Genomic DNA, 13,610 nt, shown 5'->3' on the forward strand with positions numbered 1-13,610 from the left:
TAATTAACGATGAGAAGTGGATCATTGGTGTTTTAAAGTCATTGTTTGATTTAATTAGGAGACTGTTCACAGCTGTTTCTGTTTATTAAAATGGGGTAAATTTACATTTACCTCGTTACATTTAATAAACAGCTTCAGAACGATTATATGGAAAAGAAAGGCAAAGACAAAGAGAAGGAAAAAAGAAAAAAGAAAAGGAAAAGGAGTTCGTTAAAGCAATAGTCTTACATTTTCGTGACTTGTATATTTCCACGTGTCAGTCGATTCCTTCATTCGATGTTTATGGTGGTAAGTGGGGACAGTGGCTAATTGACCGGTGGTGTTGGCCGAAGGAGTTATATCTGGTGGGGATATCCAGTGTTGTTATTTGACGTAAATAACACTAATTTGTGGCTTCTAAGTTAGACCCTGTAATTTCAATGGAAGCCCTAGTATAAAGTAAGGATGTTATTTAAAATTAGTACGATATAGTTTATACATATGGGCTATGTAAAGGAATATTAGAAAGGGTTGAAGAGTACATTAAAAAAGCCTTAAAATCAATATAAGAAAATATAACGTATAATATGGGTCGGTAGTCTAGCTAACAAGTGAATTTAAAATATAGGAAAAAGATGCCCTGGCGTAATGCATAGATTAACTATATATAGTTCGGTTAATCAGGGTATTTGGCTTATAATGTGGAATGAGGTTAAGTAGTGCTGTGTGGTAAGTGGGATGGTTAAGATAGGTAATAAGAGGTTAAGCAGGTGTGCTAATAACCTGTAAAGTAGGGGTTAGCGATGTTTAAAGGGTAAGAAGGGTTTAGGATATTTCGAGAATAAGAATTTATCTTTATGCAAGCAAAAAAATTTTCTCGTCTCGTTTATTAAGTAAATCTGATTTGTCCATTAAGATGAAGAATTTCTCATTTACACAAAGATTACAACGATTATTATTGATGTTATATGAAGACGTTTTGGCTAGAATACACCATTCTAAACTATAATTAATATTATTGTCTTTCAGTTCCCAAATGTAACTAAGTCGGGTAGAGTTCGCTTTACTTCTCTTTCTGAAACTAGAGCGATGGGAGTTATATCGAAGTATTATTTCATTTTTAGTTGCTCCAATATATGTCTTTTTGCAATTATTTGCGAGTACATCGCATTGGTAGATTACGATTTTAGTTTTACACCGATTTGAGAATTCACAATTGTTTTTATCTCTGCAGCCACATAGATTATTAAGCTTGTCCGTGTCTATGATATGTTTAAGTGGGTTATTATTTATAATGCTGCTGTCCGCGTGATTTGAGGGCGGGTTATTAGGGAGGTCATTTATTATATCTGTCGATTGGTTTTTGTACTTTATATTGCTATTCTTCCTGGTTTCATAGAATGCGTCTAGTTTGTTTATCGTTGATGGAAGTTATGATAGTAGCTAGATTGCTAGTTAAGCTATGGAATGCTCTAATTTTATTCATAAAAATTTCTGAGTATTTGGTATTCAAGTTAAAATACTTATCTATAAATCTCATGATCGATTTGACTATGTTTGTTTTATGCTGCATCGTGAAGAGTATTATTAACCAGATGTTATCTTTATTTCGTTTGATATTTTTAATATTATTATTTTTGGTGTAGAAACTGTCTTTGGTATTATTGTAGATCGTAAAGTTATAGTTATAATTATTATTAATCTTTCTATAGTTATTTTTATTATTAATACTATCAGTTTTTTGGGGGTTGTTGCTGTACAATTTATATATTTTATATACGTTGGTATTATCATTTCTAACAGGGGTTATATTGGTTCTTACAAGTACGTTATTTTTATATTTTTTATATTTTTATTATTCTTCATATTGATATTCTTAGTATTCTTATTCTTCCAATTATTGGTATTTCTATCGTTATCAATTTTACTGTTGTAATTTATGTTAATATGAATCTTATCATACTTCTTACAGTTTTTGTTATTACTATTGTTAATCTTATTAATGTTGTTCATATTGTTGTTGTGGTTGTAAGTGTCATTTGGGGTATAATTCCTATTATTATGATAGTTTTGGGCATTTATGTTATTCGGGTTATTTCTATTGGGTTCTGAGTTTATGTACTTAATTGTTTGCTTATAACCTGCTCTTTCTAATGCGCTGTTGTAGAATTCCTTATTCTTATTAAAGATATCCTCGTTAGAAGACAGGTGTGAAATGCTTTTGCTGATGCCTTGTACTATTCCTCATTTAATAAAGTTAGGATGGTTGCTAAGTGCATTTATATATTTAAGGTTCGTATTCGGTTTTATGTAAGGTTCATGTAGTCCCGTGGTTAGGTTGCAATTAGCGCCTATTTAGTTCATAGAATTATACTCTTTCTCTATTTTAATATTTAAGCCAAAACGTTTAAAAAACGTTTGTAGTTTTATCTTTAGTAGTTCGAATCTCCTGTTTTAGATGTTCTTCAGGGTAAATAGTGCGTCGTCTCTGTAGAAGCTTTCCTGATCTCTGGGAGTTCTCCCTGTAAATGTGATAATAAGCAAATGCCTACTAAGTCATTTATCAGGGGCTCCCATAGTGATATCGAAGTTATTTGGGTATCTTACCTTTCTCGAATATAAATAAATATATATATATATATATATATATATATATATATATATATATATAGCTATACACATATGTGAATAGACCGTGGTCTCAAAGCGACGAAATATATTGACAAATGAAATTTAAACGGTGAGGTGAGTCTAACACTTTTCGTGTGTTTTTTAAATGTTTTATAAACACCTTTCATACTGCAATTGTCTTTCTTTCAGCGCACGATCTCAGATATTTATAATACATATATATATATATATATATATATATTATATATATAAGTTTAACAATTAAGGATAATCTCTTAATAAGGGATCTTAACAAGAAATTATCGGGTAGCTAGCGTGAAAACCTCATAAAAGAAAAGAATCCGAAAATAATTTTTTTCTTTTGAACAATTAATTATATCTATATTGTATAAAGGGCATTATTACACATAATGCCTCACACTAGGAGGGACAAAGTCATTACTACCAAAATTATACTAATCATACCCAAATGCAGTTTTTCAAAGCAAGACATTTAAAAATGAATTATGTTCTGTATCACCGTGATTTCACATACAACTTGCGTCTAATGATCGTCAGCAGAACTGATTCTGAATACATCATAAATAACCAACCTTATGTAGCGAAGACGAACAGACAACTGTTCACTCCGGCCAAGCACATGGAATGTTTATAAATCATATATCCGGTAAATGGCGGGCTTTTTACGAACTGCATGTCGGGTAATGAAAAGTATTTCGGAATAAGTTTAACAATTAAGGATAATCTCTTAATAAGGATCTTAACAAGAAATTATCGGGTAGCTAGCGTGAAAACCTCATAAAAGAAAAGAATCCGAAAATAATTTTTTTTCTTTTGAACAAATTAATTATATCTATATTGTATAAAGGGCATTATTACACATAAATGCCTCACACTAGGAGGGACAAAGTCATTACTACCAAAATTATACTAATCATACCCAAATGCAGTTTTTCAAAGCAAGACATTTAAAAATGAATTATGTTCTGTATCACCGTGATTTCACATACAACTTGCGTCTAATGATCGTCAGCAGAACTGATTCTGAATACATCATAAATAAACCAACCTTATGTAGCGAAGACGAACAGACAACTGTTCACTCCGGCCAAGCACATGGAATGTTTATAAATCATATATCCGGTAAATGGCGGGCTTTTTACGAACTGCATGTCGGGTAATGAAAAGTATTTCGGAATAAGTTTAACAATTAAGGATAATCTCTTAATAAGGGATCTTAACAAGAAATTATCGGGTAGCTAGCGTGAAAACCTCATAAAAGAAAAGAATCCGAAAATAATTTTTTTCTTTTGAACAATTAATTATATCTATATTGTATAAAGGGCATTATTACACATAAATGCCTCACACTAGGAGGGACAAAGTCATTACTACCAAAATTATACTAATCATACCCAAATGCAGTTTTTCAAAGCAAGACATTTAAAAATGAATTATGTTCTGTATCACCGTGATTTCACATACAACTTGCGTCTAATGATCGTCAGCAGAACTGATTCTGAATACATCATAAATAAACCAACCTTATGTAGCGAAGACGAACAGACAACTGTTCACTCCGGCCAAGCACATGGAATGTTTATAAATCATATATCCGGTAAATTGCGGGCTTTTTACGAACTGCATGTCGGGTAATGAAAAGTATTTCGGAATAAGTTTAACAATTAAGGATAATCTCTTAATAAGGGATCTTAACAAGAAATTATCGGGTAGCTAGCGTGAAAACCTCATAAAAGAAAAGAATCCGAAAATAATTTTTTTCTTTTGAACAAATTAATTATATCTATATTGTATAAAGGGCATTATTACACATAAATGCCTCACACTAGGAGGGACAAAGTCATTACTACCAAAATTATACTAATCATACCCAAATGCAGTTTTTCAAAGCAAGACATTTAAAAATGAATTATGTTCTGTATCACCGTGATTTCACATACAACTTGCGTCTAATGATCGTCAGCAGAACTGATTCTGAATACATCATAAATAAACCAACCTTATGTAGCGAAGACGAACAGACAACTGTTCACTCCGGCCAAGCACATGGAATGTTTATAAATCATATATCCGGTAAATGGCGGGCTTTTTACGAACTGCATGTCGGTAATGAAAAGTATTTCGGAATAAGTTTAACAATTAAGGATAATCTCTTAATAAGGGATCTTAACAAGAAATTATCGGGTAGCTAGCGTGAAAACCTCATAAAAGAAAAGAATCCGAAAATAATTTTTTTCTTTTGAACAAATTAATTATATCTATATTGTATAAAGGGCATTATTACACATAAATGCCTCACACTAGGAGGGACAAAGTCATTACTACCAAAATTATACTAATCATACCCAATGCAGTTTTTCAAAGCAAGACATTTAAAAATGAATTATGTTCTGTATCACCGTGATTTCACATACAACTTGCGTCTAATGATCGTCAGCAGAACTGATTCTGAATACATCATAAATAAACCAACCTTATGTAGCGAAGACGAACAGACAACTGTTCACTCCGGCCAAGCACATGGAATGTTTATAAATCATATATTCGGTAAATGGCGGGCTTTTTACGAACTGCATGTCGGGTAATGAAAAGTATTTCGGAATAAGTTTAACAATTAAGGATAATCTCTTAATAAGGGATCTTAACAAGAAATTATCGGGTAGCTAGCGTGAAAACCTTAATTGTTAAACTTATTCCGAAATACTTTTCATTACCCGACATGCAGTTCGTAAAAAGCCCGCCATTTACCGGATATATGATTTATAAACATTCCATGTGCTTGGCCGGAGTGAACAGTTGTCTGTTCGTCTTCGCTACATAAGGTTGGTTTATTTATGATGTATTCAGAATCAGTTCTGCTGACGATCATTAGACGCAAGTTGTATGTGAAATCACGGTGATACAGAACATAATTCATTTTTAAATGTCTTGCTTTGAAAAACTGCATTTGGGTATGATTAGTATAATTTTTGGTAGTAATGACTTTGTCCCTCCTAGTGTGAGGCATTTATGTGTAATAATGCCCTTTATACAATATAGATATAATTAATTTGTTCAAAAGAAAAAAATTATTTTCGGATTCTTTTCTTTTATGAGGTTTTCACGCTAGCTACCCGATAATTTCTTGTTAAGATCCCTTATTAAGAGATTATCCTTAATTGTTAAACTTATTCCGAAATACTTTTCATTACCCGACATGCAGTTCGTAAAAAGCCCGCCATTACCGGATATATGATTTATAAACATTCCATGTGCTTGGCCGGAGTGAACAGTTGTCTGTTCGTCTTCGCTACATAAGGTTGGTTTATTTATGATGTATTCAGAATCAGTTCTGCTGACGATCATTAGACGCAAGTTGTATGTGAAATCACGGTGATACAGAACATAATTCATTTTTAAATGTCTTGCTTTGAAAAACTGCATTTGGGTATGATTAGTATAATTTTTGGTAGTAATGACTTTGTCCCTCCTAGTGTGAGGCATTTATGTGTAATAATGCCCTTTATACAATATATATATATATATATATATTTATATATATATACATATATATTAGGGAGTATAACTCCAAACTTACAGGGAAAAATTCAATTTAGTGTTAAATTAAATTTCACAATATAAATATATAATATATATAAATTAGAGAAAAACCACTAGTATGTAATTCAAACAATGATAGACAGAAACCAAATCATAAAGAAAAAATAAAATATATTATAAAACATGACTAGATCAGAAAAAGTACAAAGAAATGAATAAACAATATATAATGAGTAAACAGACTACGTACGTTTCGCGGCTATAACTTCAATTGGAATTACAATTAAATTTTAATTTAATCGAAAAACAATTCAATTTAAAAGTATAGTCACTCCTCAGGTCAACAATAAAAACAATAATAGTTAAATAATCAAATAGAATTAAACAATATTTCGTAAAGAAATAATATTTCTTAAAGAAATAAAATCATAATTGTTCTTATAGAAGAAACTCCGCTGACTAAATTTGAAACTTAAAACGTAGGACCAGGTGTCTATAATACATTTATCATGTTAAAAACCTAAGGTAAAAACATAAAGTAAATAGACAGAAAAAAAGTATTTATCTGTGAAGATGTAATTTAGCTTTGAGAATAACATTAACAAATTATAGAATATCTTTTCATTAGCGATACTCTAATATTTTACGTTACAAACTATTTTACAAAACAATCACACTTAATACTTTTAGATTTTTGTTCACATGTGATAATTATAAAATAATAAATTTAAATAAATGTAAGTATCTAAATTATAATGAACAAATATAGCAATCAGAAATCCATATTTTTTCAATCAATAAACATATAAATAAATAAATTGCTCCATTATTTCTTAAATAAATATTATACTGATCATTCCGAAAATATTTATGAAATAAAAAATAAAAAATTCCCAAACTAAAAATGTATTACTTATCGTTTATAAAATTATTTGCGAAAAAATTATTATTATTATTATTATTATTATTATTATTATTATTATTATTATTATTATTATTATTATTAAATTCAATAGTACAAAATATAAAAAAAACTACCTATACTAAAAATTTTACAATCTAATTCACAAAGTAACCAGACTAATACTTTTCGATCTTAGTTAACATATAATAATTATAATAATAAGAATAATTAAATAAATGTACATATCTAAAGTATCATTAACAAATAAAAAAATTAGAAATGCCTATTTATCAATCAATACTCTTATATAAACTACATTATTATTTCTTAAATAAATTGTATACTTATCTTTCCGAAGATATATTATGAATTAACAAATTTCAAACCAATAATAATAATAATAATAATAATAATAATAATAATAATAATAATGATGATGATAATAATAATAATAATAATAATAATAATAATAATAATAATAATAATAATAATAATATAATGATAAAATTACGATCTCTTAATCTATATTCATTAATTGATTATATTATATATTTATTCTACCACTAATGATGTAGGTAACATTATTTCTTCTTTTAATAAATTTAAGTTGAATAAATTTTATAAAAGAAATTTAATAATGATTCCAATAATAATAACAATAAAGATAACGTTCTAATTGATTGTACGTGTAGAGTTAAAAATAAATGTACAGTTAATAATAAATGTAATTTACACGATGTAGTTTATAAATGTATATTTACATTTGCATAGTAAATTTAAAATTTAAAAATAGGATAAAATCTTTATAAGAATCTAACAAGTAAGTCAAAACTACCATAATGAATACAGTGTACCGGACGCGAGGAAATGCAAATCTTGAACCGAACTCTTAAAAACAGATTCGGTTCTTGAACCGAACTCTTAAAAAAAATCATTTAACCCGAATAAATGCAGTGCTGAATTATTCTGAAGATACATGTGTACTGAGATGCAATTCGAAAAGCCCACCTCTTACATATAACGAAACATATGCCCACGGGCATATGACGTAGTAGTTATGAGCGTGGGCTACTAACTCCAAGATTCCGAGTTTGATTCCAAGCAGTGACCTAAATAATAATAATAATAATAATAATAATATAATAATAATAACAATAATAATAATAATAATAATAATAATAATATGATAATAATAATAATAATAATAATAATAATAATAATAATAATAATATAATATAATAATAATAATAATAATAATGACATCGAAAAATACCGTAGGAATTAGAACCCAGATTCGAAATTTCCCCAAGTCACCTAATGAAGGCTGGAGAGTATATATGCTGAAACGTTGTGTTAACAACAAACAAGATGAGGACAAACATCTTTCAAATGTAAATAATGTAAATTATTTTCTTGTTGATAAGTAGGACATTCACTAAGTATCAATGAAATATCAATCTTTAGCCGTCAGGATCTGGCGGTGCGGGCGTGTGTGTAAACGCTGATGTGTGCGTAAACCGCTGACTCTATGGTAAATATTTTCTAAACCTCATGTTACTAGTTTAAGGCTGACTGCCACAAAGTGGTAGGCAAAAAGACTACTAAGTAACTTTAAGACAGAAACTGTTGACAAGACAAGACTATAATTATTTATATTGTTTTAAAACAGAAACTTCTGTTCTTTATGCTTTTATTCCTTCATTTTTTTTTCATCCTTCTTCTTGACCGGTCAACTAAAGTTTGTTTTGTTTTGTTTGGCTTGTAATATGTAAATGTTACCATTTAAACAAATCCAACTCGATATAGGTATTAATTATCGTTATTTCAGATTTCTACAGCTTATAATTTTATGCATGATCCCGACGAATCCATCTTTGGTTTTGTATCTATGACGCCTCATGTATCAATGGTTGCATTTATTGTGACATAGTAATATAGTAATGCTTTTGACATAGACGTTCTTGGAAACAACTGTAATTGAATGAAATAAAAAGACTTGCTCTCTCCATTCTCCTTGGTTATGATTGCGAGAACTCTGTGAACTTTTGTGGATTTGTAGACGTGTTTGCTATGTAATATACAACCGTCGGATTACCATCTGTCTGACAGCCCAGTCCCATGGATGAGCTTAATAGTGTAAACTCCAGGGTTAACACCGAAATGAAACATTTGTATACTTACATTCTGCAATATTTTCTTTGATGATGGTAATGTAAAGGTCTCTGTCGGGTCGCGTATGTTCATGCCAGAAGCCGAGGGCATGCATTAATTCATGTATAATGGTACCTTGGCTTTCACAACCATTTCCAATAGACACATCTTGTGGACCTCCACGGCGGCCTACTGGACTGTAACATCTGTAAATATTTTTAAACATTGATCGTTTTAATGTATGTACACACACACACACACACACACACACACACACACACTGCAATGTGAATTTCAAGAAACATGGAGAGAAAACTGAATACAAAGCACAGTAAAGGATATGATTTAATATAGTCTGCATCATGAATTACATAATATCATCAAGAAATATATTAATAACAAACCAAGACATCTACAATACATACAATCCCCAAGTAGTCATTATGGAAATGTTAGCCTGTTAGTCATGTGAAGATAATTTTCCTCTAATATACTGAGTTACTTCCCTTATATCAACCAAGTGGCAAATGTCAAAGTGACGTATCCTCTCTATGATTCCATTTTTGCTTAGCATATTTAAGTTTCGCTTGTTAAGATTTTTTTGCAAATAGACTTGTTATACTAGGCAGTGGGACCTGATATGGCTTCATAATAGGTCCGAAAGTAATCTCTTCTTCTAAAAACCGGTCCCGTAAGATTACACACATTTCTTTCCCATTAACATTCAGTCAATTAAGCCTACTAGATAAACAGTTCCTAATTAGCCACAGCTGAAGAGAACTATTCTTTTATTCATTTACTTGTTTCAGTCATTTGACTGCGTTCATACTGGAACAAATAGACCCAGGACTTATTCTTTGTAAGCCTAATATTTATTCTATCGGTCCCTTTTCTCGAAATTACGGGTATATAAACACACCACCATCAGTTGTCAAGCGACGGCAAGTGTAACAAACAGTCACACACACATAAATACGCATATACACACACACACACACATATATATATATACATGGATGATTTAATTATCCTTTGTTTACCGTTAACATGAAAAATTAAAAAAACGGTTTTTAAATACTTAATAACGTTCTGTTTATCATTTAGGCAGTCATCGTAATTGTTATAATGTCTTGTTGTTGAGATAGGCTCTCTTTCCTGATGAGAATATTGCATTTTACACCGTTTATTTCTTTGGAATAAAACCATGTTGTCTTCGAAACATATGTCGAAAGTAAAAGAATTTTAATAACATCTTCGTTCAACTCCATTTATTTACTTATATATGTATATATATGTAGTATGGAAGCACTCCGTCGGTTACGACGACGAGGGTTCCGGTTGATCCGATCAACGGAACAGCCTGCACGTGAAATTAACGTGTAAGTGGCTGAGCACTCCACAGACACGTGTACCCTTAACGTAGTTCTCGGGGATATTCAGCGTGACACAAAGAGTGACAAGGCCGGCCCTTTGAAATACAGGTACAACAGAAACAGGAAGTAAGAGTGAGAGAAAGTTGTGGTGAAAGAGTACAGCAGGGATCACCACCATCCCTGCCGGAGCCTCGTGGAGCTTTTAGGTGTTTTCGCTCAATAAACACTCACAATGCCCGGTCTGGGAATCGAAACCGCGATCCTACGACCGCGAGTCCGCTGCCCTAACCACTGGGCCATTGCGCCTCCGTATATATATATATATATATATATATTATATATATATATATATATATCTATATATATATATATATATATATATATATATATATATATATTATATATATATATATATATATATATATATATAATATATATATATATATATATATATATATATATATATAATATATATATATATATATATATATAATATATAATATATATATATATATATATATTATATATATATATATATATATATATATATTATATATATATATACAACGGGCTTCTTTTAGTTTCCGTCTACCAAATCCACTCATAAGGCTTTGGTCGGCCCAAGGCTATAGTAGAAGAGACACTTACCAAAGGTTCCACGCAATAGGACCAAACCCGGAAACATGTGGTTGGGAAGCAGGCTTCTTACCACACAACCATGTCTACGCTTCAACTATAAAAATGACTTACAGTTGTACTACAAACATTAGAGATACTACAACACACAAGCTGAGTAAATTATGAGAAATTAAGATGTATTCCGATTGGCCAATTATGCAAACAGAGGTGATAACAAATGAACGAGAAGTCAGCTCTAAAACAAAAATGAAAGAAAAAGCCATATCATACATTATCTTTCACTGCACTGGTGTGGTAGCAGATAGGTTTAAGCAACATTGCTTCGAGCAACTGCTTCCGCCCAAAGAGAGTTGAAATACAACATTATCATCGACTTACACGAGGCATATAAAAGTGTAAGGCAGTAACTTCGACCTTGAATGAAAAATCTTAGAGAGGAAAAACACATACTTAATGGGTCTAAAACGTGCATCTTAAATAGAGAGTAGTAGAGGTTAATCTCGAATAACAGCAACAATTCCAGTAATTGTCTAACTATAAGATTACTATAAGATTATTTTGGAAATATATACCAATGCTAGATTAAGCAGGTTACTATAGATCAATCATACTTTCCTTTTTTATGCGTTTATTTCATCATAGATGTTACTCACCTCTATACTGAATATTATTCTATCCAACAATATATTTTTCATCTGTCCACTTTTTTCTTTTGAATATCTGTTTTGCTAAATTTTCTTAAATGTAACGTAAATTAAACTTGTCAGCTAAGGATGTTCAACTTTTCACATTCGAGGCATATGACAACCTTCTACAAATTTATATACCCTGATGTGTTTGCGTAGGATATTACTGGTTTTATATTATGAAGCTGTTAATAATGATGCGTTAACTCGTACTTTGACTACACACACACACGCACACGCACGCACACACAGCTACAGAGAACTATTCTTTAAGAGAAATTTGGTTGCTATTTCTAGTCACACCAGCGACTATGTAGAGGCAAAGGACTTATTTCGTTTAATAATTAGAAATAGCTGGACTCGTGTAAAATTCACGGAAAACAAAAAATGTAAGCATCTGTAAACAATGTACTGGTGCCATGAGAAATGTCTGTATATCATGACCATCTGCTTTTTACGTTCTGAGTTAAAATTCAAAGAACCTTAATGTACAAATTGCAATGCAAAAGAACGAAATAATAAATGGATTTATGAATGAAAGTTTGGTAATTGCGTTTATTTCCACTACGTGACACTTATTGCAAACATGTTTTAACTAACCTAAACTATACTCACACACAAATACATTCATATATATATACTCACACACAAATACATTCATATATATATATATATATATATTATATATATATATATATATATATATTATATATATATATATATATATATTATGAATGTATTTGTGTGTGAGTATAGTTTAGGTTAGTTAAAACATGTTTGCAATAAGTGTCACGTAGTGGAAATAAACGCAATTACCAAACTTTCATTCATAAATCCATTTATTATTTCGTTCTTTTGCATTGCAATTTGTACATTAAGGTTCTTTGAATTTTAACTCAGAACGTAAAAAGCAGATGGTCATGATATACAGACATTTCTCATGGCACCAGTACATTGTTTACAGATGCTTACATTTTTTGTTTTCCGTGAATTTTACACGAGTCCAGCTATTTCTAATTATTAAACGAAATAAGTCCTTTGCCTCTACATAGTCGCTGGTGTGACTAGAAATAGCAACCAAATTTCTCTTAAAGAATTGAAGCTGCAATTCAAAGGGGCCAGATTTGTCATATTCTGTTTGAGGCTGAATCTTCCTGAGAACTACGTTAATATTATGCATGTCTGTGGAGTACTCAGTCATTTGTGAGTTAATTTTATCCTCGTGTGGTAATGAAAAGTGAAAATTGACATCCAACATTTGCTGTGTGTATGAATCTATGTATGAACTTTTCTTTGGATTTATGTATCTACAGTCTCTCTCACTTTCTCTCTTTCTCTTTCACTTTTTTATGTCCCTCTTCTCTCCCGCTTTTGATTTGACAATGTGAATATGTATCTATGTATCTGCTTTGCTTGCGATGTGATAAACATTTATAAACACAAAACGAACGCCGTCACCACTCACTGTCTGTTTCACTCTCTCTCTCGCTCTCTCTTACTTCCTCTCTGTCCTCCTCCTCCCACCTCTCTCTCTCTCGCTTTGCCATTTCTTTGAAGTGTGACGCACACAACAGGTACGTATAAAAACAAAAAGCGTATTAATATCATTGATTATGGGTAATTGGTGAAGAGTGCGGTGATGGTATTAGTGATGGTGATGATAGTGGTGATGTGAGTGATGATGAT

The 13,610-nt window shown here is 30.8% G+C and overlaps 1 protein-coding gene across 2 annotated transcripts in view; it reads right to left on the reverse strand.

Annotated features, from left to right (window-relative positions):
* Window positions 1-13,610, reverse strand: part of LOC115214777 (MAM and LDL-receptor class A domain-containing protein 1-like) — a 154,982-nt gene that overhangs the window by 87,661 nt on the left and 53,711 nt on the right. For both annotated transcript variants that reach the window (XM_036505293.1, XM_036505292.1), the window contains exon 6: window positions 9,257-9,432. In XM_036505293.1, coding sequence (XP_036361186.1) covers window positions 9,257-9,432 — 176 coding nt within the window. The remainder of the gene's footprint in view (window positions 1-9,256; window positions 9,433-13,610) is intronic.

Source organism: Octopus sinensis, linkage group LG8, assembly GCF_006345805.1.
Source record: "Octopus sinensis linkage group LG8, ASM634580v1, whole genome shotgun sequence".
In the NCBI taxonomy this organism is placed as follows: Eukaryota; Metazoa; Mollusca; class Cephalopoda; order Octopoda; family Octopodidae; genus Octopus; species Octopus sinensis.